Genomic DNA, 25,767 nt, shown 5'->3' with positions numbered 1-25,767 from the left:
CCTCGCTTCGTGTCATGCTGAAACAGGAAAAGGCCTTCCCCAAACTGTTGCCACAAAGTTGGAAGCACAGAATAGTCTAGAATGTAATTGTATGCTGTAGCGTTAAGACCATGAAAAACAGCCCCAGACCATTATTCCTCCTCCACCTAACTTTACAGTTGACACTAAGTATTTGGGATGGTAGCGTTCTCCTGGCATCCGCCAAACCCAGATTCGTCCGTCGGCCTGCCAAATGGTGAAGCGTGATTTATCACTCAAGAGAACGTGTTTCCACTGCTCCAGAGTCCAATGGCGGCGAGCTTTAGACCACTCCAGCCAATGCTTGGCATTGCGCATGGTGATCTTAGGCTTGTGTATGGCTGCTCGGCCATGGAAACCCATTTCATGAAGCTCCCGACGAACAGTTATTGTGCTGACGTAGCCTCTAGAGGCAGTTTGGAACTTGGTAGTGAGTGTAGCAACTGAGGACAGGTGATTTTTACACGCTACTCGCGTCATTTACATTACATTTACATCATTTAGCAGACGCTCTTATCCAGAGCGACTTACAAATTGGTGCATTCACCCTATAGCCAGTGGGTCAGCGGTCCCGTTCTGTGATCTTGTGTGAACTACCACTTCGCGGCTGAGCCATTGTTGCTCCTAGACTTTTCCACTTCACAGCACTTCCAGTTGACCAGGGCAGCTCAAGCAGGGCAGAAATTTGACGAACTGACTTGTTGGAAAGGTGGCATCCTATGACGGTGCCACGTTGAAAGTCAGTGAGCTCTTCAGTACGGGCCATTTTACTGCCAATGTTTGTCTATGGAGTTTGCATGGCTGTGTGCTCGATTTTATGAAATAGCCGAATCCACAAATTTGAAGAGTTGTCCACATACTTTTGGCCATGTAGTGTATTTTATACTAAGAATATAATGGAATATAACAGAATAAAATAAAATAAATATTTTTCCCACACAACTTGTGTCAGGGAACATGTGGGACCGTTGGCATATAAAAAAGTTATTTTTTTAAACAGAGCCCAAGGCCCATGCTCTTTCCTACCCTCACTCCACTTTGTTAGGGAGCAGGCGTAGGGTCTTACCTTCATCATGATACCGATAAAAAATTATAGCAATTCTATTTTCAAAAGCATGTGAGTCTCGTTCATATTTCACAACCTCAGCGGGCTTTTGGAGTTGCTACAGTCGGAAGTTTACATAAACTTAGGTTAGAGTCATTAAAACTCGTTTTTCAACCACTCCACAAATTTCTTGTTAACCAACTATAGTTTTGGCAAGTCGGTTAGGACATCTACTTTGTGCATGACAAGTACATTTTCCAACAATTGTTTACAGACAGATTATTTCACTTATAATTCACTGTTTCACAATTCCAGTGGGTCCGAAGTTTACATACACTAAGTTGACTGTGCCTTTAAACAGCTTGGAAAATTCCAGAAAATGATGTAATGGCTTTAGAAGCTTCTGATAGGCTAATGGACATAATTTGAGTCAATTGGAGGTGTACCTGTGGATTTATTTCAAGGTCTACCTTCAAACTCAGTGCCTCTTTGCTTGACATCATGGGAAAATCAAAAGAAATAAGCGCTTGAAGGTACCACGTTAATCTGTACAAATAATAGTACACAAGTATAAACACCATGGGACCACGCAGCCATCTTACCGCTCAGGAAGGAGACGCGTTCTGTCTCCTAGAGATGAACGTACTTTGGTGTGAAGATGCTGGAGGAAACCGGTACAAAAGTATCTATATCCACAGTAGAACGAGTCCTATATTGACATAACCTGAAAGGCCGCTCAGCAAGGAAGAAGCCACTGCTCCAAAACCGCCATAAAAAAGCCAGACTACGGTTTGGAGAAAGGTCCTCTGGTCTGATGAAACAAAAATAGAACTGTTTGGCCATAATGACCATCGTTATGTTTGGAAGAAAAAGGCGGGCGTTTGCAAGCCGAAGAACACCATCCCAACCGTGAAGCACGGGGGTGGCAGCATCATGCTGTGGGGGTGCTTTGCTGCAGGAGGGACTGGTGCACTTCACAAAATAGATGGCATCATGTGGAAGGAAAATTATGTGGATATATTGAAGCAACATCTCAAGACATCAGTCAGGAAGTTAAAGCTTGGTCACAAATGGGTCTCCCAAATGGACAATGACCCCAAGCATACTTCCAAAGTTGTGGCAAAATGGCTTAAGGACACAAAGTCAAGGTATTGGAGTGGCCATCACAAAGCCCTGACCTCAATCCTATAGAAAATTTGTGGGCAGAACTGAAAAAGCATGTGCGAGCAAGGAGGCCTACAAACCTGACTCAGTTACACCAGCTCTGTCAGGAGGAATGGGCCAAAATTCACCCAACTTATTGTGGGAAGCTTGTGGAAGGCTACCCGAAACGTTTGACCCAAGTTAAACAATTTAAAGGCAATGCTACCAAATACTAATTGAGTGTATGTAAACTTCTGACCCACTGGGAATGTGATGAAAGAAATAAAAGGTGTATGTTGTATGTAAACTTCCGACTTCAACTGTACATACACCTACACACAAGCATCCACAGTCACCACCCCACACAGTTGGGTCCAGGCATTTGACCTTTCAAGGGATGTGGAGACACATGTATCTTCTCAAGGGTCAAACGTGAAAGAGCTAGTGCAAGGTAGCTAGCTAGTGTAAGGTAGCTAGCTAGCTACACGCTGATCTATGTGAAGGTGTAGTTTCTTTTTAATTATGTAAGCACTTAGTTCTCACTCTCTCTCCCTCTCTCTCTCTCCATGATACACACAATCTCTTTCAATCTCTCACACAGCAAAGTGAAGGATTCCGAGTCCAGGAGCAGGGAGATGGCAGAGCAGCTGGAGAGCATGATGAAGGACTTGGAGGAGAGCCGCTCCCGCTCGGACAAAGGTTGGCTAACCATGCTCTAACCCTGAACCAAACCTCTGGCCAACCATGCCTTAACCCTAAACTGTCCCTGGCATACAGTGTCTTCAGAAAGTATTCAGACCCCTTGACTTTTTCCACATTTTGTTAGGTTACAGCCTTATTCTAAAATGTATTTTAAAAAATTATATTCCTCATCAATCTACACACAATGCCCCATAATGACAAAGCAAAAACTGGTTTTTAGAAATATGACATTTACATAAGTATTCAGACCCTTTACTCAGTACTTTGTTGAAGCACCTTTGGCAGCGATAACAGCCTCGACTCTTCTTGGGTATGACGCTACAAGCTCTCCCATTCTTCTCTGCAGATCCTCTCAAGCTCTGTCAGGTTGGATGGGGAGCGTTGCTGCACAGCTATTTTCAGGTCTCTCCAGAGATGTTCGATCAGGTTTAAGTTCGGGCTCTTGCTGGGCCACTCAAGGACATTAATAGACTTGTCCCGAAGCCACTGCTGCAGTGTCTTGGCTGTGTGCTTAGGATTGTTGTCCTGTTGGAAGGTGAACCTTCGCCCCAGTCTGAGGTCCTAAGAGCTCTGGAGCAGGTTTTCATCAAGGATCCCTCTCTAATTTGCTCCGTTCATCTTTGCCTCGATCCTGACTTGTCTCCCAGTCCCTGCCGCTGAAAAACATCCCCACAGCATGATTCTGCCACCACCATGCTTCAGAGATGGTACCAGGTTTCCTCCAAACGTGACACTTGGCAGTCAGGCCAAATAATTAAATCTTGGTTTCATCAGACCAGAGAATCTTGTTTCTCATGGTCTGAGAGTCTTTAGGTGCCTTTTGGCAAACTCCAAGCAGGCTATCATTTGCCTTTTATTTCCGTCTGGCCACTCTACCATGAAGGCCTGATTGGTGGAGTGCTGCAGAGAAGGTTGTCCTTCTGGAAGATTCTCCCATCTCCACAGAGGAACTCTAGAGCTCTGTCAGAGTGACCATCGGGTTCTTGGTCACCTTCCTGACCAAGGCTCTTCTCCCCCGATTGCTCAGTTTGGCCGGGCAGCCAGCTCTAGGAAGAGTCTTGGTGGTTCCAAACGTATTCCATTTAAGAATGATGGAGGCCACTCTGTTCTTGGGGACCTTCAATGCTGCAGACACCTCATGGCTTGGTTTTTGCTCTGACATGCACTGTCAACTGTGGGACCTTATATAGACAGGTGTTTGCCTTTCCAAATAATGTCCAATAAATTGAATTTACCACATGTGAACTCCAATCAAGTTGTAGATACATCTCAAGGATGATCAATGGAAACAGGATGCACCTGAGCTCAATTTCGAGTCTCATAGCAAAGGGTCTGAATACTTATGTACGTAAGGTAATTTATTTCAGTTTTTATAAACAAAAAAAAACTGTTTTCGCTTTGTCATTATGGGGTATTGTATGTAGATTGCTGAGGATGTTTATTTATTTAATACATTTTAGAGTAAGGCTATAACTTAACAAAATGTGGAAAAAGTCAAGGGGTCTGAATAATTTCTGAAGGCACTGTATGTCTACACAAATACATTGCCTTCAAAAAGTATTCATGCCCCTTGGCTTATTCCACATTTTGTTGTGTTACAGCCTGAATTCAAAATGTATTAAATATATATTTTTTAAACTGTACAGTTGAAGTCGGAAGTTTACATACACCTTAGCCAAATACATTTCAACTCAGTTTTTCACAATTCCTGACATTTAATCCTAGTAAAAATTGCCGTCTTAGGTCAGTTAGGATCACCACTTAATTTTAAGAATGTGAAATGTCAGAATAATAGTAGAGAGAAGGATTTATTTCAGCTTTTATGTATTTCATCACATTCCCAGTGGGTCAGAAGTTTACATACACTCAATTAGTATTTGGTAGCATTTGCTTAAAATTGTTTAACTTGGGTCAAACGTTTCGGGTAGCTTTCCACAAGCTTCCCACAATAAGTTGGGTGAATTTTGGCCCATTCCTCCTGACAGAGCTGGTGTAACTATGTCAGGTTTGTAGGTGTCCTTGCTCGGACACGCTCTTTCAGTTCTGCCCACAGAATTTCTATAGGATTGAGGTCAGGGCTTTGTGATGGCCACTCCAATACCTTAACTTTGTTGTCCTTAAGCCATTTTGCCACAACTTTGGAAGTATGCTTGGGGTCATTTTCCATTTGGAAGACCCATTTGCGACCAAGCTTTAACTTCCTGACTGATGTCTTGAGATGTTGCTTCAATATATCCACATAATTTTCCTTCCTCATGATGCCATCTATTTTGTGAAGTGCACCAGTCCCTCCTGCAGCAAAGCACCCCCACAGCATGATGCTGCCACCCCCGTGCTTCACGGTTGGGATGGTGTTCTTCGGCTTGCAAGTGCCCCCCTTTTTCCTCCAAACATAATGATGGTCAAACAGTTCTATTTTTGTTTCATCAGACCAGAGGACATTTCTCCAAAAAGTACGATCTTTGTCCCCATGTGCAGTTGCAAACCGTAGCCTGGCTTTTCTATGGCAGTTTTGGAGCAGTGGCTTCTTCCTTGTTGAGCAGCCTTTCAGGTTATGTCAATATAGGACTCATTTTACTGTGGATATAGATACTTTTGTACCTGTTTCCTCCAGCATATTCACAAGGTCCTTTGCTGTTGTTCTTGGATTGATTTGCACTTTCCGCACCAAAGTACGTTCATCTCTAGGAGACAGAATGCGTCTCCTTCCTGAGCGGTATGATGGCTACGTGGTCCCATGGTGTTTATACTTGCGTACTATTGTTTGTACAGATGAACCTGGTACCTTCAGGCATTTGGAAATTGCTCCCAAGGATGAACCAGACTTGTGGAGGTCTACAAATTTTTTTTCTGAGGTCTTAGCTGATTTCTTTTGATTTTCCCATGATATCAAGCAAAGAGGCACTGAGTTTGAAGGTAGGCCTTGAAATACATCCACAGGTACACCTCCAATTGACTCAAATAATTGACCAATGTGTCGGAGGAAACACCATACTGCTGGCGACCGAAGTCGGCGTGCATGCACCCTACAGGAGTTGCTAGAGTGCGATGGGACAAGGACATCCCAGCCGGCCAAACCCTCCCCTAACCCGGACAATGCTGGGCCAATTGTACGCTGCCTCATGGGTCTCCCAGTCGCGGCTGGTTGCGAAACAGCCCGGGATTGAACCCGGATCTGTAGTGACGCCTCTAGCACTGCGATGCAGTGCCTTAGACTGCTGTGCCACTCGGGAGGCCCCGCAGGCAGAACTTTACCGAAATTATTACTAGGTCGTTGGCGGAAATAAAGGTTTCGGCTTTGATACCGGCAATAACTTTCAGATATGTGATTTATTTCAGGAAATAGGCGTTTGTCGCGCGTCACTACTTCACAGGGGCGCCATTTCAACGTATTGGCTGAGATAATGGGTGGGCTGGACATGCCGAGAGATGAGTTTGGATTGGTCTGCCATGTAGCACACTTCTGTCTATAACATGAGCTGGTCAGTATGTGTAGGTAATCCTTTCTAATGCGGCTTTTATTGAAAGATATCTCGTAGTAGAACTACAAAAGTGTTACTCTTCACTTTCTAGAGGGACCGAGTTTTGAAATCAATGTAATGCCCGGTGGAATTAGAGTATGATACCTAAGGAGATGGAGAAAAATCTGGCGTTTGATTGCAAATATGCAGAAGGCTGTTGTATAAAACACCTGTCTCCGGATTACATCTTCAAACTAAGGGCAACCATGGCATCCGTGACAGAGAGGGAGAAGTGTCCATCCATGTATACGGATAAGATAGTATAGCTAGCTACATTTTTCAGATATTATACATTTCTTATTTTGTCAGAAAGTCGTTTTCATTTCAAGTTAAAGCGTACTGCTAACGTTACGTGTATGATCTGTGTAGTAATATTATTCATATCTCAGAGCCATTTGCATTGCTAGTTATAGCGTAATGTTAGCTAGCTAGCTAACATCGAACCTTGGCTGTATGATAGTTGCCAGAAAAACGTCTTAGTATGAAAGGGATAATAGTGATAAGTGAACAGAGTAATGTTACCTCCTCTGATGCTGGAGTCTGGTCGAGCGGTAGCGCTCTCGACTCCGGACCACAAATAACCCCCTTGCGACTGTGGTTCAAGCCCCGACTCCGCCTCCCTTGTCTATGCCCCTACTTTCTGTCTCCTCTCTGTACTTTACTGCTGAACAGTCTAAAAGTCAATTAAAGATAAATCGTAAAAAAAGGTTACCTCCTCTGCTGAAGTCTCTCTTCCTCGGGAACCTTGAAGAGGAACTTTCTCTTGCTGCGCGTCCTCACCATCAGCTTCTTACTGTTGTCAGATGTCTCCGGGATAGCCAGGTCACCTTCTGGAGGAGAGAGGGAGGGAGGGGGGAGTGGGAGAGAGAGAGATGTTAAACATTTACAAAAAAATCGATCACTGACTACATTGAGAAGCTGTACAGAGACAAATGCTCCTGAGGATTTGTTAATGAGTATATTGTGTATGGGTGTAGTTGTGCCTGAGGAGTTAGTAGTGAGTTAATGCATTGAGGGGTCAGTAGTTAGTAAGTATATTAAAGGCAGACTCAGCAAAATGATGTAGATGCAGAAAGTAAAACAGCATAGTGGGTCAATTTCCACAACAATAAAGAGTGTTGAAGCGCGAGGCTTAACTTCTCCACAGTTTTGGTGACCTGGCTACCACACTGTAACAGTGTGAAGCGAACCCGTCCACATGCGCAGATACTGTGTGTGACTGAAGTCTTGCATCTCGCTCATCTCAATATCTGCGGGGCTGCTCGTGGCAACGTAATTTCGCTGAGTCTACCTTTAAGGTGTATTTGAGTGTATTTGGGTTTACTGTATCCAGTGCCTTCATAAAGTGTTCATACCCCTTGACTTATTCCACATTTTGTTGTGTTACAACACAAATTCAAAATGGATTAAATAATTTTTTTTCTCTCACCAATCTACACACAATACCCCATACTGACAAAGTGAAAACATGGTTTTAGAAATGTTAGCAAATTTATTGACAATTAAATACAGAAATATCTAATTTACATAAGTATTCACGTCCCTGAGTCAACACCTTGTAGAAGCCCCTTTGGCAGCAATTACAGCTATGAGTCTTTCTGGGTAAGTCTCTTAAGAGCTTTACACACCTAGATTGTGCAACATTTTCAAAATTCTTCAAGCTCTGTCAAATTGGTTGTTGATCATTGCTAGACAACAATTTTCAGGTCTTGCCATAGATTTTCAAGTAGATTTTTAAGTCAAAACTGTAACTTGGCCACTCAGGAACATTTACTGTATACTCCTGTGTAGAGTTGTCCTTGTGTTTTAGGTTATTGTCCTGCTGAAAGGTAAATTCATCTCCCAGTGTCTGGTGGAAAGCAGACTGAACAAGGTTTGACTAGGATTTTGCCTGTGCTTAGCTTCATTAATTTTTTTATCCTGAAAAACTGCCCAGGCTTTAACAATTACAAGCATACCCATAACATGATGCAGCCACCACTATGCTTGGTACTCAGTAATGTGTTGTTTTGGATTTGCCCCAAACATAACACTTTGTATTCAGGACAAAACAGTGAATTGCTTTGTCACATTCTTTGCAGTATTACTTTATAGCAATGGAATGAAACATACAACCAATGCCTCAAGTGTCATGCTGTAGGTCAACCACACACCTGACGAGTTGTGCGGTCCTGTCCAGAAACAACCCCCTAACCCCTACCCACTTGTGGAGATCTGTGAGGATTGGACAGGTGTAAGCAATACTGCCAAAATTCCACTGAGCCTACCAGAGGGTAAGGTGGAGCTCTCACCATGTCACCATCCATCAATCCCACTCAGATCTCCACAAGTGTCTAGACTCTGGGCAGTAGGGACTAGAGATTGTTTCTGGACAGGCCATGATTATTATGGTAGCTCAGTCAGTCAGTCAGTCTAGCACGGTCAAAAAATTGTAATAGCTGTCAAATACTTGCTTCCTCTCTTCTTGGAACAATCTAAATAGCATTTCCTTGATTCGTCACATCCTCACTCCTGCAGGAGCAAGTCACTGCTTTAATGTTTGCAGAGAACAACAGGATGTTGTCCAGGGTCACGCCAAGGTTCTTTGCATTCTGGGAGGGCGACACTGTGGAGTTGTCAACCGTAATGGAGAGGTCTTTGAGCGGGCAGGCCATCCCCGGCAGGAAGAGTAGCTCTGTCTTGTCGAGGTTGAGCTTGAGGTGGAGGGCCGACATCCAAGTTGAGATATTTGCCAGGCACGCAGAGATGCGTGTCACCACCTGGGTGTCAGAAGGGGGAAGGAGAAAAGTAGTTGCGTGTTATCCGCATAGCAACGATAGGAGAGACCATGTGAGGATGATGGAGCGAAATTACTTGGTGTATAGAGGGAAGAGGAGAGGGCCTAGAACCGAGCCCTGGGGGACACCAGTAGTGAGAGTATGTGGTACAGAGAGAGATCCTCTCCACGTCACCTGGTTGGAGCAGCCTGCCAGGTAGGATGCAATCCAAGAGTGTGCAGAGCCTGAGACGATGCAGAGAACAGCAGTCTCGGTTGAGTGAGCCGTCTATAATCCTAACTGGTAAGGGTCAAGAAGTTCGTTCTGAGAGAGATAACAAGAAAGTTGATCAGAGAAAGCACACTCAAGTGTTTTGGAAAGAAAAGAAAGAAGGGATACAGGTCCATCGTTTTTGACGTCAGATGAGTCTAGTGGTGGTTTCTTGAGGAGGGGAGCGACTCGGGCCATTTTGAAGTCAGAGGGGACACAGCCAGTGGTCAGGGATGAGTTGATGAGGGAAGTGAAAGTAGTGATCAGAGACCTGGAGGGGGGTTGCAGTGAGAGGCAAAGAGGAGGTCAAGCGTATTGCCTGCCTTGTGAGTTGGAGGGGATTGGGAAAGGAAGAGGTCAAAAGAGGCAAGGAGGGGAAAGAGAGAGTTGGAAAGAAATTAATCGAAGGCAGACGTCGGGAGGGTTGAAGTCGCAAAGAGCGGTGAGCCATCATCAGGAAATGAGCTTATCAAGGTGTCAAGCTCATTGAGGAACTCTCCAAGGGCACCTGGTGGGCGATAGATGACAATAATGTTAAGCTTGAGTGGACAAGTGACAGTGACAGCATGGAATTCAAATGAGAAGATGGACAGGTGAGAGAGAGAAGAGAGAAAATCTCCACTTGGGAGAAATGAGTAGACCTGTTCCACCAGTGTGACGACCAGATGCTCTTGGATGATGAGAGAAAAAGAAGGCAGATGAAGAAAGAGCAGCTGCAGTAGCAGTGTTCTCTGGGGTGATCCATGTCTCTGTCAGGGCCAAAAAGTCAAGGGACTGAAGGGCATCTTAGGCTGAGATAAACTCTGCATTCTTGACCGCAGATCAGCAGTTCCTAATGCTGCCAGAGACCCGGAATTCCACATGAGTTGTGCGCGCAGGTTACACTAAATTTGAAGGGTTGCAACCAAGTGGTGGGGAGTCTCTGTGAAGCCTACAGGGAAAGGAGCGAAAAGGTACAGTGAGGGAAGAAAGTATTTGATCCCCTGCTGATTTTGTACGTTTGCCCACTGACAAAGAAATTATCAGTCTATAATTTTAAATGGTAGGTTTATTTGAACAGTGAGAGACAGAATAACAACAAAAAAATCCAGAAAAACGCATGTCAAAAATCTTATAAATGTATTTGCATTTTAATGAGGGAAATAAGTATTTGACCTCCTCTCAATCAGAAAGATTTCTGGCTCCCAGGTGTCTTTTATACAGGTAACGAGCTGAGATTAGGAGCACACTCTTAAAGGGAGTGCTCCTAATCTCAGTTTGTTACCTGTATAAAAGACACCTGTCCATAGAAGCAATCAATCAATCAGATTCCAAACTCTCCACCATGGCCAAGACCAAAGAGCTCTCCAAGGATGTCAGGGACAAGATTGGAGACCTACACAAGGCTGGAATGGGCTACAAGACCATCGCCAAGCAGCTTGGTGAGAAGGTGACAACAGTTGGTGCGATTATTCGCAAATGGAAGAAACACAAAATAATGTCAATCTCCCTCGGCCTGGGGCTCCATGCAAGATCTCACCTCGTGGAGTTGCAATGATCATGAGAACGGTGAGGAATCAGCCCAGAACTACACGGGAGGATCTTGTCAATAATCTCAAGGCAGCTGGGACCATAGTCACCAAGAAAACAATTGGTAACACACTACGCCGTGAAGGACTGAAATCCTGCAGCGCCCGCAAGGTCCCCCTGCTCAAGAAAGCCTGTCTGAAGTTTGCCAATGAACATCTGAATGATTCAGAGGAGAACTGGGTGAAAGTGTTGTGGTCAGATGAGACCAAAATCGACAACTTCACCGCATCAAAGGGATGATGGACGGGGCCATGTACCGTCAAATCTTGGGTGAGAACCTCCTTCCCTCAGCCAGGGCATTGAAAATGGGTCGTGGACGAGTATTCCAGCATGACAATGACCCAAAACAAACGGCCAAGGCAACAAAGGAGTGGCTCAAGAAGAAGCACATTAAGGTCCTGGAGTGGCCTAGCCAGTCTCCAGACCTTAATCCCATAGAAAATCTGTGGAGGGAGCTGAAGGTTTGAGTTGCCAAACGTCAGCCTCGAAACCTTAATGACATGGAGAAGATCTGCAAAGAGGAGTGGGACAAAATCCCTCCTGAGATGTGTGCAAACCTGGTGGCCAACTACAAGAAATGTCTGACCTCTGTGATTGCCAACAAGGGTTTTGCCACCAAGTACTAAGTCATGTTTTGCAGAGGGGTCAAATACTTATTTCCCTCATTAAAATGCAAATCGATTTATAACATTGTTGACATGCGTTTTTCTGGATTTTTTTGTTGTTATTCTGTCTCTCACTGTTCAAATAAACCTACCATTTAAAATAATATACTGATCATGTCTTTGTCAGTGGGCAAACGTACAAATTCAGCAGGGGATCAAATACTTTTTTCCCTCACTGTATAGAAAACACACACGTAGTTGCCAAAGCTGCAAAAAATAGCAAAAATGTGATAATCTGAAAATAACTAGGTAAGATACTCAAGTGAGAGAGTGGTGTGGAGCCTTCCTCGAATAACTCTGCAGAACAACTCGGCAGAACCGCCACACACACACATACAGTGGGTGAAAGTGTTGTGGTCAGATGGGCGGCAGGTAGCTTAGTGGGTAAGAGCGTTGTGCCAGTAACCGAAAGGTCGCTGGTTCTAATCCCCGAGCCGACTAGGGGAAAAATCTGTCGATGTGCCCTTAAGCAAGGCACTTAACCCTAATTGCTCCTGTAAGTCGCTCTGGATAAGAGCGTCTGCTAAATGACAAAAAAAAAAAAAAAACATATCCACAATGCTTGAAGAGTTTACTGATTATAATGATTTTATATTTGTTTATTATTGTCATTGAGTTTGACAGACACCAAAGTATTTTATTATTATTTATATTATTATATAAAATGAAATGCTGTTAATAGGAATGTTTAGAATGGCTATAAATGATACAATAGTTGACTAAAGCACAAACAGACCTGGCTACTAGGCATGACGAAGAAACATGCATTGTCCATGTTTCACGTGAAATTATTTATTTTTATGTTTTGTTGTTGATAGGTTGAGTTATGGTCTCATTGTGCCTATCTAGACTTTTATTCCTGTAAGTACACATGTGGAGCTGAAAGAAAATCATATTTAAATGTATATTAAACCATTTAGAAATGTATTTATATAGAAAGATCCAAATACAGTGGGGTCCGACATTATTGATTAAGATTAGCAAAAATTACTGTATGAAATAAATAATTCAAATACTGAGCTATATTGCGTGTAAAAACAAAAGGGGAAATTTAATGATTTTATACTAATACAATTGCTCAGAGAATCAAAGGTTTGCTGTCATTCAAATTCTCGTCAGTTATTTACATAACATAATAAACAGATAGTAAACAAGGTTATAATGAAAGTCAAAATCATGGCATGTACAGTGGGGGAAAAAAGTATTTAGTCAGCCACCAATTGTGCAAGTTCTCCCACTTAAAAATATGAGAGAGGCCTGTAATTTTCATCATCGGTACACGTCAACTATGACAGACAAAATGAGAATTTTTTTTCCAGAAAATCACATTGTAGGATTTTTAATGAATTTATTTGCAAATTATGGTGGAAAATAAGTATTTGGTCAATAACAAAAGTTTCTCAATACTTTGTTATATACCCTTTGTTGGCAATGACACAGGTCAAACATTTTCTGTAAGTCTTCACAAGGTTTTCACACACTGTTGCTGGTATTTTGGCCCATTCCTCCATGCAGATCTCCTCTAGAGAAGTGATGTTTTGGGGCTGTCGCTGGGCAACACAGACTTTCAACTCCCTCCAAAGATTTTCTATGGGGTTGAGATCTGGAGACTGGCTAGGCCACTCCAGGACCTTGAAATGCTTCTTACGAAGCCACTCCTTCGTTGCCCGGGCGGTGTGTTTGGGATCATTGTCATGCTGAAAGACCCAACCACGTTTCATCTTCAATGCCCTTGTTGATGGAAGGAGGTTTTCACTCAAAATCTCACGATACATGGCCCCATTCATTCTTTCCTTTACACGGATCAGTTGTCCTGGTCCCTTTGCAGAAAAACAGCCCCAAAGCATGATGTTTCCACCCCCATGCTTCACAGTAGGTATGGTGTTCTTTGGATGCAACTCAGCATTCTTTGTCCTCCAAACACGACGAGTTGAGTTTTTACCAAAAAGTTATATTTTGGTTTCATCTGACCATATGACATTCTCCAAATCCTCTTCTGGATCACCCAAATGCACTCTAGCAAACTTCAGACGGGCCTGGACATGTACTGGCTTAAGCAGGGGGACACGTCTGGCACTGCAGGATTTGAGTCCCTGCCGGCGTAGTGTGTTACTGATGGTAGGCTTTGTTACTTTGGTCCCAGTTCTCTGTCCTTTGACAGCTCTTTGGTCTTGGCCATAGTGGAGTTTGGAGTGTGACTGTTTGAGGTTGTGGACAGGTGTCTTTTATACTGATAACAAGTTCAAACAGGTTCCATTAATACAGGTAACGAGTGGAGGACAGAGGAGCCTCTTAAAGAATACGTTACAGGTCTGTGAGAGCCAGAAATCTTGCTTGTTTGTAGGTGACCAAATACTTATTTTCCACCATAATTTGCAAATAAATTCATTAAAAATCCTACAATGTGATTTTCTGGAGAAAAAAAATCTCAATTTGTCTGTCATAGTTGACGTGTACCTATGATGGAAATTACAGGCCTCTCTCATCTTTTTAAGTGGGAGAACTTGCACAATTGGTGGCTGACTAAATACTTTTTTTCCCCACTCTAAGTATCTATTCAAGTTATTGTTTTACATGTGCTCAAGCTCTGGATGGTGTTCCTGTGAGAGGAAAACAGATCATGGTGAAAGTAAGAGGGTGTTCGCTAAACATAATTGGATAGGAGATATAGCGCAGTAACAGAGTAGTCATCGATGGTATTAAGAACAAAAAAGTAATGGTTTTATTAACATTGTCATCACCAGCTTTCTCGAACACTGACATTACCATATACAATTAGACAACTATAATATCATCCCCTGACAGGAAAAGTGGAAGAGTTACAGTATTGCACACACACTTAGCTTCTCACCAAGAACTTTGTTTGGCAGAATCTGTTGTGATATGTGATGGTTGGAGTGAAAATCTACCGGAGAATAGATGTCCAGGAGGATGGTTGGTGACCACTGCCCCTACACACACTACAAATGTGTCTTCCAATAGTCATACAGTCAAACACAGATAGACATAGGCCCTACCAATTTACAATTCCTACTAATCGGTTATAGGGCATAGTTTAAACACTACACTCTGAAAAAAGTAATAGGACAGGGGTGATGTGCTGCTAGGACTTGGTGTGGGTGAGAAGTCGGGCTGCAGAGTTTTGAACCATTTGGAGCTTATTGAGGGAGCTTGTGTTGATGCCAGAGAGTAGTGAGTTACAGTAGTCTAGTTGGGAGGAGATGCCTTTGAACGGGGTATGGTAGTAGGTGCCAGGCGCACCGGTTTGTGTCAAGAACTGCAACGCTGCTGGGATTTTCACACTCAATAGTTTCCCGAGTTTATCAAGAATGGTCCACCACCCAAAGGACATACAGCCAACTTGACACAACTGTGGGAAGCATTGGAGTCAACATGGGCATTCATCAACATGTTATTCCAAATAGGAGACAATACATGGAACTTGCAGGTTACAGACAAATATGTTTCAAGTTGAGATCAGACAATCAAAGTATTGGTTATTATAGACCCCATATGTGACACAGAAGTATTTTGCTTAACTGCAGAGAAAGGCTAAACTTGGATTCTGATTTGGGTGGGATAGGGCGTTCTCTAGCGTATGCCAAGGCACACAGGAAGAGGGATCCAGTCAATTCTTAAAAGTTCTCAGCTGGAATGCCTAATAGTAATATTTGAAGTTGGGCAAAGAAATGCCACCCAACTTTTTTGGACGTGTAAAGGTGGAAAGGCTGATTGTAGGACATTTCTCATTCCAAATGAAGTTTCTGAATAAGGCACCATGTCCTTAAAAAAGTTAAGAGGGGGAAAAAGAGTAAGCACTGAAAAAAGAACATTGATGCGGGGCAGAATATTCATTCGTCCATGGAGACTGACATGCATGGTGGACCAATTATTTAAGTATCTTGATTTAACGAGGAATGCACTGAAGTTGTCACCAATGATAAGAGGGAGGATGGGTCTGATATGAATACTAGGTAAGTAAAGCCATGACATTCAAGAGACAGACAATGATGGTAAATTGACTTATTTGGCTGTGGCACTTAATGGCATTATGATAGACCCAATTAATCTTGTAGTCCCAAAAAATATATATATATATTCGACGAGGGCAAGGACTTGAGGAACAGAGTTAGCAATGTCAGATAGGTACAGTAAAATGTAATTAGCGTGAAGGGAGATATGATGAGTTGTTCCTTTGATTAAAATAGGCGCTCTACAGTGCCGTGAAAAAGTATTTGCCCCATTTCAGATTTTCTCTATTTGTGCATTTTTTTTTTTACACTGAATTTGATCAGATCTTCAACCAAAACCTAATATTAGATAAAGGGAACCTGAGTGAACAAATAACACAAAACTTGGATGCTTATTTCATTTATTTAACTGGTTGTGCCACCTTTAGCTACAATGACTGCAACCAAACACTTCCTGTAGTTGTTGATGGGTCTAACATTGCTGTGGAGGAATTTTGGCTCACTCTTCCATGCAGAACTGCTATAACTCATTGACATTTGTGGGTTTTCGATCATGAACTGCTCATTTCATGTCCTGATACAACATCTCAATCGGGTTTAGGTCTGGACTTTGACTAGATCATTCCAAAACTCAAAATGTGTTGCTTTTCAGCCATTCTAATGTAAACTTGCTTGTGTGTTTTGGATCATTGTCACTGATACAGAGCAGAATTCATGGCATGACCCACCTGCGCTTCAGCTCACAGACAGATGGCCTGACATTCTCTTGTAGAATTCACTGATACAGAGCAGAATTCATGGTTCCTTCAATGATCACAAGTCATCCAGGTCCTGAGGCAGCAAAGCATCCCCAAACCATCACAATACCACCACCATGACCGTTGGTATGAGGTTCTTACTGTGGAATGCAGCGTTTGGTTTTTGCCAGACATGTTGTCCAAAAAGTTACACTTTTGACTAATCTGTCCATAAAATATTCCTCCACAGTGATGTAAGAGACTGATCAACAACTACAGGAAGTGTTTGGTTGCAGTCATTGCAGCTAAAGGTGGCACAACCAGTTATTAAATGTAAGGAGGCAATTACTTTTTCACACAGGGGCATCGGGTGTTGCATAACTTTGTTTATTTATTCACTCAAGATCTGATTACATTCAGTGTAAGAAATATGCAAAAATAGATAAAATTAGAAAGGGGGCAAATACTTTTTCCTGGCACTGTAGTTCCCCAACAGCATGCGCTAGAGGTTCTAGTGAGAGAGCAAATAGACCCGGAGAATGTGAGCAACCCTGTTTCATACTCCTATGCAATTCAAATACAGGTGGACCAGGGTGGCCTGTTTAAACGCGTGCAGTGGGACCAGCACAGAGGGTACGAACCATATGGATAAATGACGGTCCGAAGCCAAACCGCTTCAAAACTGCCAATACTCCAGTTTGTCAAAAGCTTTCTCTGAATCCAAAGAAAATACTGCACCAGGCTGCTGCTGAGCAGGGGCAGCGTCAATAACATTAAGTAAACGACAGATATTGTCCGAAGCCAGACGGCCAGGTCCGGATTCTTGATAGAACCTTTGCATACAGCTTGAAATCACAATTCAAAATTGACAAGGGCCTGTAGCTGGTACATTCCAAATGATCTTTACCACTTTTTAGAAAAAGGGAAATAAGTGCTGTTTTTTTTTAAATATGATTATATTTGATATTTTATAAACAATACAAAACATACACATACAAACGACTACATCATACAAACATCACACCTGTCCAGACCCCCTAGCCACCACCCCTATCTCCACATGGCCTCAAACTACATTATTTTATTTATCTCCGTCACCCACACTCTTTCAACGTTTAGATAATAAAGCATTTGACCTTTCCATTGCGTGAACAATGGAGGACTGGCTGATTTCCAGTTTGAGTATACGTTTTTTTTAAAGATAATTGATGAGAAGAGTATTGTCCAACCCATCAGGTATCTCACTACACCCTCATATGTCATGTCTTGAAATATACAGACAAATAACGTATTTATTTTATTACTCTGCAATTTTTTTATTCATGCCCTCTGTCCTTGACTAAATAGGTCTATATAACACACTGCCGTTACAATCTTAATATCACAAACAGAACTGGAGTTATAACCAGTTTCAGGAGGGCATGTCATTATTTGAATGGTTTTCCCCTGTTGCCCCTCCTTCTCCTGACAGTATGGCCTGCTCCACTCATTCTCCCAACATTGGAATGTGCAGTGCCCAGTTGACAATCACCCCGATAAATGCCTTGAAACTGAACCTAAACTATACCGAAACGAATTTCACACATATAATAGATGAAATAAATGAAGTATGATGGGGGAGAAAGGAGGAAAATGGGTGTTGATGAGCTAGGGGAAGCGAATTATGCATAATGATATAATCACCAATTGTGAATGAAGAACAGAGTGGGCCATTGTATTGTATTGGTATATTCTAATTATAATCTCAAAATGGTATGTACCCTATCTAGGGCTGTGGTGGTTATGAAATTTTGTCAGCTGGTTATTGTCATGCAAAAGACTGCCGGTCTCACGGTAATTGACCGTTAATTCACATAAACGCGTTTAGAATCTCCAGGCCTCCACACATACAAGCCGCTGACATCTATATTTTAAAAAGTTGAATAAATCAATTTAATGAACACCATCACAATAAATCCATTATTTATTTTAGTCAGGTCTAAAGAATAGCCTAGTAATAGGGCATTTATTATATTTTAATGATTAATTGGGTGACACTTTACCTTTAGCTATACAGAATATCTCACCACCATGCATTTCCATCTCCTCCTCTTCTTTATTCCTTTCTCGAGCGCGCAGACGGGCTGTCAACAATTTAGTAAAATATGTTTTGTTGCGAAAACATCTTACTATCGATGTTCCCAAACAGATTTCACTTCGTTCCCCAAATGAAGCACTGGGTAGCTGCAGGAACAAGGTTGGAGAGCCCATGGCATACAGAGTTTGGGCAGAAAATTACCTGTTGGGGCAGCGAGAGCATACTTTGCTCCGTTAATCTTTTCCTTGATTCTGACTAGTCTCCCTGTCACTGAAAAACATCCCCACAGCATGATGCTGCCACCACCATGCTTCACTTTAGGGATGGTGCCTGGTTTCCTCCAGACGTGCATTCAGGCCAAAGAGTTAAATCTTGGTTTCATCAGACCAGAGAATCTTGTTTCTCATGTTCTGAGTCCTTTAAGTGCCTTTTGGCAAACTCCAAGCCGGCTGTCAAGTGCCCTTTACTTAGGAGTGGCTTCTGTCTGGCCACTCTACAATAAAGGCCTGATTGGTGGAGTGCTGCAGAGATGGTTGTCCTTCTAGAAGGTTCTCCCATCTCCACAGAGGAACTCTGGAGCTCTGTCAGAGTGACCATTGGGATCTTGGTCACCTCCCTGACCAAGGCCCTTCTCCCCAGATTGCTCAGTTTGGCCAGGTAGCCAGCTCTGGGAAGAGTGTTGGTGGTTCCAAACTTCTTCCATTTAAGAATGATGGAGGTCACTGTTTTCTTGGGGACCTTTAATTCTAAAGCCATTTTTTGGTACCCTTCCCCAGATCTGTGCCTCGACACAATCCTGTCTCCGAGCTCTACGGACAATTCCTTTTACCTCATGGCTTACCTCTACTGTGGGACCTTATATAGACAGGTGTGTGCCTTTCCAAATCATATCCAATCAATTGAATTTACCACAGGTGGAGTCCAATTAAGTTGTAGAAACATTTCAAGGATAATCAATGGAAACAGGATGCACCTGAGCTCAATTTCGAGTCTCATAGCAAAGGGTCTGAATACTTATGTAAATAAGGTATTTCTGTTTGTTATTTGTAATACATTTGCAAACATTTCTAAAAACCTGTTTTTGATTTGTCATTATAGGGTATTGTGTGTAGATTGCTGAGTATTTTTTTTATTGAAACCATTTTAGAATAAGGTTGTAACGTAACAAAATGTGGAAAAAGTCAAGGGGTCTGAATACTTTCCGAATGCACTGTGGGCTGCAGAGTGGCGCAGCAGTCTAAAGCACTGCATCTCAGTGCTTGAGGCGTCACTACAGACCCCCTGGTTCGATTCCAGGCTGTATCACAACCGGCCGTGATTGGGAGTCCCATAGGGCGGCGCACAATTGGCCCAGCGTCGTCCAGGTTTGGCCGGTGTAGGCCGTCATTGTAAATAAGAATTTGTTCTTAAATGACTGGCCTAGTTACAGTGGGGGAAAAAAGTATTTAGTCAGCCACCAATTGTGCAAGTTCTCCCACTTAAAAAGATGAGAGAGGCCTGTAATTTTCATCATAGGTACACGTCAACTATGACAGACAAATTGAGAATTTTTTGTCCAGAAAATCACATTGTAGGATTTTTAATGAATTTATTTGCAAATTATGGTGGAAAATAAGTATTTGGTCACCTACAAACAAGCAAGATTTCTGGCTCTCACATACCTGTAACAACTTCTTTAAGAGGCTCATCTGTCCTCCACTCATTACCTGTATTAATGGCACCTGTTTGAACTTGTTATCAGTATAAAAGACACCTGTCCACAACCTCAAACAGTCACACTCCAAACTCCACTATGGCCAAGACCAAAGAGCTGTCAAAGGACACCAGAAACAAAATTGTAGACCTGCACCAGGCTGGGAAGACTGAATCTGCAATAGGTAAGCAGCTTGGTTTGAAGAAATCAACTGTGGGAGAAATTATTAGGAAATGGAAGACATACAAGACCACTGATAATCTCCCTCGATCTGGGGCTCCACGCAAAATCTCACCCCGTGGGGTGAAAATGATCACAAGAACGGTGAGCAAAAATCCCAGAACCACGCGGGGGGACCTAGTGAATGACCTGCAGAGAGCTGGGACCAAAGTAACAAAGCCTACCATCAGTAACACACTACGCCGCCAGGGACTCAAATCCTGCAGTGCAAGACGTGTCCCCCTGCTTAAGCCAGTACCCGTCTGAAGTTTGCTAGAGTGCATTTGGATGATCCAGAAGAGGATTGGGAGAATGTCATATGGTCAGATGAAACCAAAATAGAACTTTTTGGTAAAAACTCAACTCGTCGTGTTTGGAGGACAAAGAATGCTGAGTTGCATCCAAAGAACACCATACCTACTGTGAAGCATGGGGGTGGAAACATCATGCTTTGGGGCTGTTTTTCTGCAAAGGGACCAGGACGACTGATCCGTGTAAAGGAAATAATTAATTGGGCCATGTATCGTGAGATTTTGAGTGAAAACCTCCTTCCATCAGCAAGGGCATTGAAGATGAAACGTGGTTGGGTCTTTCAGCATGACAATGATCCCAAACACACCGCCCGGGCAACGAAGGAGTGGCTTCGTAAGAAGCATTTCAAGGTCCTGGAGTGGCCTAGCCAGTCTCCAGATCTCAACCCCATAGAAAAACTTTGGAGGGAGTTGAAAGTCCTTGTTGCCCAGCGACAGCCCCAAAACATCACTGCTCTAGAGGAGATCTGCATGGAGGAATGGGCCAAAATACCAGCAACAGTGTGTGAAAACCTTGTGAAGACTTACAGAAAACGTTTGACCTGTGTCATTGCCAACAAAGGGTATATAACAAAGTATTGAGAAACTTTAGTTATTGACCAAATACTTATTTTCCACCATCATTTGCAAATAAATTCATAAAAAATCCTACAATGTGATTTTCTGGATTTTTTTCTTCTCATTTTGTCTGTCATAGTTGACGTGTACCTATGATGAAAATTACAGACCTCTCATCTTTTTAAGTGGGAGAACTTGCACAATTGGTGGCTGACTAAATACTTTTTCCCCCACTGTAAATAAAGGTACAAAAATAAAAAATGTGTGTATTGGGCCATATGTAGTGAGTGAGTATATTGAGATGTACAGTGCCTTGCAAAAGTAGTCATCCCCCTTGGCATTTTCCTATTTTGTTGCATTACAACCTGTAATTTAAATGGATTTTTATTTGGATTTCATGTAATGGACATACACAAAATAGTCCAAATTGGTGAAGTGAAATGAAAAAAATTACTTGTTTCAAAGAATTCTAAAAAATAAATAACGGAAATGTGGTGAGTGCATATATATTCACCCCCTTTGCTATGAAGCCCCTAAATAAGATCTAAAGGTAATGGGTTGCACCAGAAGTCACATAATTAGGTAAATAAAGTCCACATGTGTGCAATCTAAGTGTCACATGATCTAAGTATATACAGTGGGGAAAAAAAGTATTTAGTCAGCCACCAATTGTGCAAGTTCTCCCACTTAAAAAGATGAGAGAGGCCTGTAATTTTCATCATAGGTACACGTCAACTATGACAGACAAATTGAGGAAAAAATTCCAGAAAATCACATAGTAGGATTTTTAATGAATATATTTGCAAATTATGGTGGAAAATAAGTATTTGGTCACCTACAAACAAGCAAGATTTCTGGCTCTCACAGACCTGTAACTTCTTCTTTAAGAGGCTCCTCTGTCCTCCACTCGTTACCTGTATTAATGGCACCTGTTTGAACTTGTTATCAGTATAAAAGACACCTGCCCACAAGCTCAAACAGTCACACTCCAAACTCCACTATGGTCAAGACCAAAGAGCTGTCAAAGGACACCAGAAACAATATTGTAGACCTGCACCAGGCTGGGAAGACTGAATCTGCAATAGGTAAGCAGCTTGGTTTGAAGAAATCAACTGTGGGAGCAATTATTAGGAAATGGAAGGCATACAAGACCACTGATAATCTCCCTCGATCTGGGGCTCCACGAAAGATCTCACCCCGTGGGGTCAAAATGATCACAAGACCGGTGAGCAAAAATCCCAGAACCACACGGGGGGACCTAGTGAATGACCTGCAGAGAGCTGGGACCAAAGTAACAAAGCCTACCATCAGTAACACACTACGCCGCCAGGGACTTAAATCCTGCAGTGCCAGACGTGTCCCCCTGCTTAAGCCAGTACATGTCCAGGCCCGTGCTAGAGTGCATTTGGATGATCCAGAAGAGGATTGGGAGAATGTCATATGGTCAGATGAAACCAAAATATAACTTTTTGGTAAAAACTCAACTCGTCGTGTTTGGAGGACAAAGAATGCTGAGTTGCATCCAAAGAACACCATACCTACTGTGAAGCATGGGGGTGGAAACATCATGCTTTGGGGCTGTTTTTCTGCAAAGGGACCAGGACGACTGATCCGTGTAAAGGAAAGAATGAATGGGGCCATGTATCGTGAGATTTTGAGTGAAAACCTCCTTCCATCAGCAAGGGCATTGAAGATGAAACGTGGCTGGGTCTTTCAGTATGACAATGATCCCAAACACACCGCCCGGGCAACGAAGGAGTGGCTTCGTAAGAAGCATTTCAAGGTCCTGGAATGGCCTAGCCAGTCTCCAGATCTCAACCCCATAGAAAACCTTTGGAGGGAGTTGAAAGTCCGTGTTGGCCAGCGACAGCCCCAAAACATCACTGCTCTAGAGGAGATCTGCATGGAGGAATGGGCCAAAATACCAGCAACAGTGTGTGAAAACCTTGTGAAGACTTACAGAAAACGTTTGACCTGTGTCATTGCCAACAAAGGGTATATAACAAAGTATTGAGAAACTTTTGTTATTGACCAAATACTTATTTTCCACCATAATTTGCAAATAAATTCATTAAAAATCATACAATGTGATTTTCTGGATTTTTTTTCCTCATTTTGTCTGTCATAGTTGACGTGTACCTATGATGAAAATTACAGGCCTCTCTCATCTTTTTAAGTGGGAGAACTTGCACAATTGGTGGCTGACTAAATACTTTTTTCCCCCACTGTACACCTGTTCTGAAAGGCCCCAGAGTCTGCAACACCACTAAGCAAGGGGCACCACCAAGCAAGCAGCACCATGAAGACCAAGGAACTCTCCAAACAGGTCAGGGACAAAGTTGTGGAGAAGTACAGATCAGGGTTGGGTTATAAAAAAAATATCTGAAACTTTGAACATCCCACGGAGCACCATTACATCAATTATTAAAAAATTGAAAGAATATGGCACCACAACAAACCTGCCAAGAGAGGGCCGCCCACCAAAACTCATGGACCAGGCAAGGAGGGCATTAATCAGAGAGGCAACAAAGATAACCCTGAAGGAGCTGCAAAGCTCCACAGCGGAGATTGGAGTATCTGTCCATAGGACCACTTTAAGCCGTACACTCCACAGAGCTGGGCTTTACGGAAGAGTGGCCAGAAAAAAGCCATTGCTTAAAGAAAAAAATAAGCAAACACGTTTGGTGTTCGCCAAAAGACTCCCCAAACATATGGAAGAAGGTACTCTGGTCAGATGAGACTAAACTTGAGCTTTTCGGCCATCAAGGAAAACGCTATGTCTGGCGCAAACCCATCACCTCTCATCACCCCGAGAACACCATCCCCACGATGAAGCATGGTGGTGGCAGCATCATGCTATGGGGATGTCTTTCATCGGCAGGGACTGGGAAACTGGTCAAAATAGAAGGAATGATGGATGGCGCAAAATACAGGGAAATTCTTGAAGGAAACCTGTTTCAGTCTTCCAAAGATTTGAGACTGGGACCAGGGTTCACCTTCCAGCAGGACAATGACCCTAAGCATACTGCTAAAGCAACACTCGAGTGGTTTAAGGGGAAACATTTAAATGTCTTGGAATGGCCTAGTCAAAGCCCAGACCTCAATCCAATTGAGTTCTGTGGTATGACTTAAAGATTGATGTACACCAGCGGAACCCATCCAACTTGAAGGAGTTGGAGCAGTTTTGCCTTGAAGAATGGGCAAAAATCCCAGTGACTAGGTGTGCCAAGCTTATAGAGACATACCCCAAGAGACTTGAAGCTGTAATTGCTGCAAAAGGTGGCTCTTCAAAGTACTGACTTTGGGGGGGGGGGGGGGGGGGGTGAATAGTTATGCATGCTCAAATTCAGTTTTTTTGTCTTATTTCTTGTTTGTTTCACACCCAAAAATATTTTGCATCTTCAAAGTGGTAGGCATGTTGTGTAAATCAAATGATACAAGCCCCCCAAAAAATAGGAAAAATGCCAAAGGGGGTGAATACTTTGGCAAGCCACTGTATTTGTACCTGTGGAGTTGTTGCTGAAGTAGATGAGGCGTGGTTGTTCGGCGCCCAGCAGGTTCAGACTGCCCTCCACATTCAGAGGCCTTATCTGAGGGGGCAGGGACATGGGTTACACCAAGCCACACTACAGGTGGACACATTCATACATGCAAGCAGGGGCATACACATGCGCATGACAAGTAAAAACACACACGTGCACAAAGACACTTACACTCTTCTCACTCATGCGCACACACACATACTTTGTAACATTCACCCCCTACACACAAACCGAGATTAGAACACGCATCCTCTCATACACTCACCAAGACACACCATTATGGGGCATTCGACTCCAGACTGTTGTACGGGCAGCGCTGCTCTTTTGCCTGACGACTTCCCCTGAATTTAATTTAGCTACTCTATCGATCGCTACATACATTCAGTCTGAAACTGCAATCCTAGAAGTCGTTTGTGTAACTTCAAAATGAGGGGTGTTGTACAAAACAAATGAATCCGCAATTGGATCATCTCTAACAAATCTAACCAATCAGAGTATCAAAGTTAATAACGTCATCATGAAAGCCGGTTCTGGCCCAACCTATCGGTTTCTGGGACCAATCAGAACGGTCAGAATGGGTTTACAATCTAGAAATCGATGGGGAGGGAGGCAAATCCAGACTCATCAGTTGGCAGGAGCGATGTGGATGGGTAGCCATGGAAAGCTGCTCTTACCTTCCTCAGTGAAATGGTCTGGACCCACTCGGTGGTGTGGATGTCAAATACATCCACTCCGTACTCGCTGTACACTGTCAGGTAAGACGAGTTGGAGCCTGGCGGACACACAGGAGAGACAGTGAGCAAAAACAGAGGCCTCCACAATTTGATCTATTTGTAGGATACAATATACCAGATAGTAAAAAAGAAAAAAAGAAAAAACATTTAACGTTTGAGCAATATAAAAATGTTGTCTTCAGTGCCCCTTTGGATAGCTTACAATTTCTGGGTGTCATGTATTGGGAATACATTCA

The 25,767-nt window shown here is 42.9% G+C and overlaps 1 protein-coding gene across 2 annotated transcripts in view; it reads right to left on the bottom strand.

Moving 5' to 3' along the window:
• The window catches only part of LOC311107015 (serine/threonine-protein kinase MRCK beta-like), a 178,017-nt gene that overhangs the window by 10,627 nt on the left and 141,623 nt on the right, over positions 1-25,767 (bottom strand). Inside the window, exons 31-33 of one of the 2 annotated variants that reach the window (XM_084149466.1) lie at positions 25,472-25,569; positions 24,761-24,845; positions 7,142-7,259 (exon numbers count right to left, since the gene is read on the bottom strand). In XM_084149466.1, coding sequence (XP_084005592.1) covers positions 7,142-7,259; positions 24,761-24,845; positions 25,472-25,569 — 301 coding nt within the window. The remainder of the gene's footprint in view (positions 1-7,141; positions 7,260-24,760; positions 24,846-25,471; positions 25,570-25,767) is intronic. The other variant, XM_084149467.1, reaches the window with a different exon arrangement.

Source organism: Coregonus lavaretus, assembly GCF_964263955.1.
Source record: "Coregonus lavaretus genome assembly, chromosome: 31".
Taxonomy (NCBI): Eukaryota; Metazoa; Chordata; class Actinopteri; order Salmoniformes; family Salmonidae; genus Coregonus; species Coregonus lavaretus.
The sequence above is the reverse complement of the archived record's forward strand: the minus strand, read 5'-3'. Positions and strand labels throughout refer to the sequence as shown.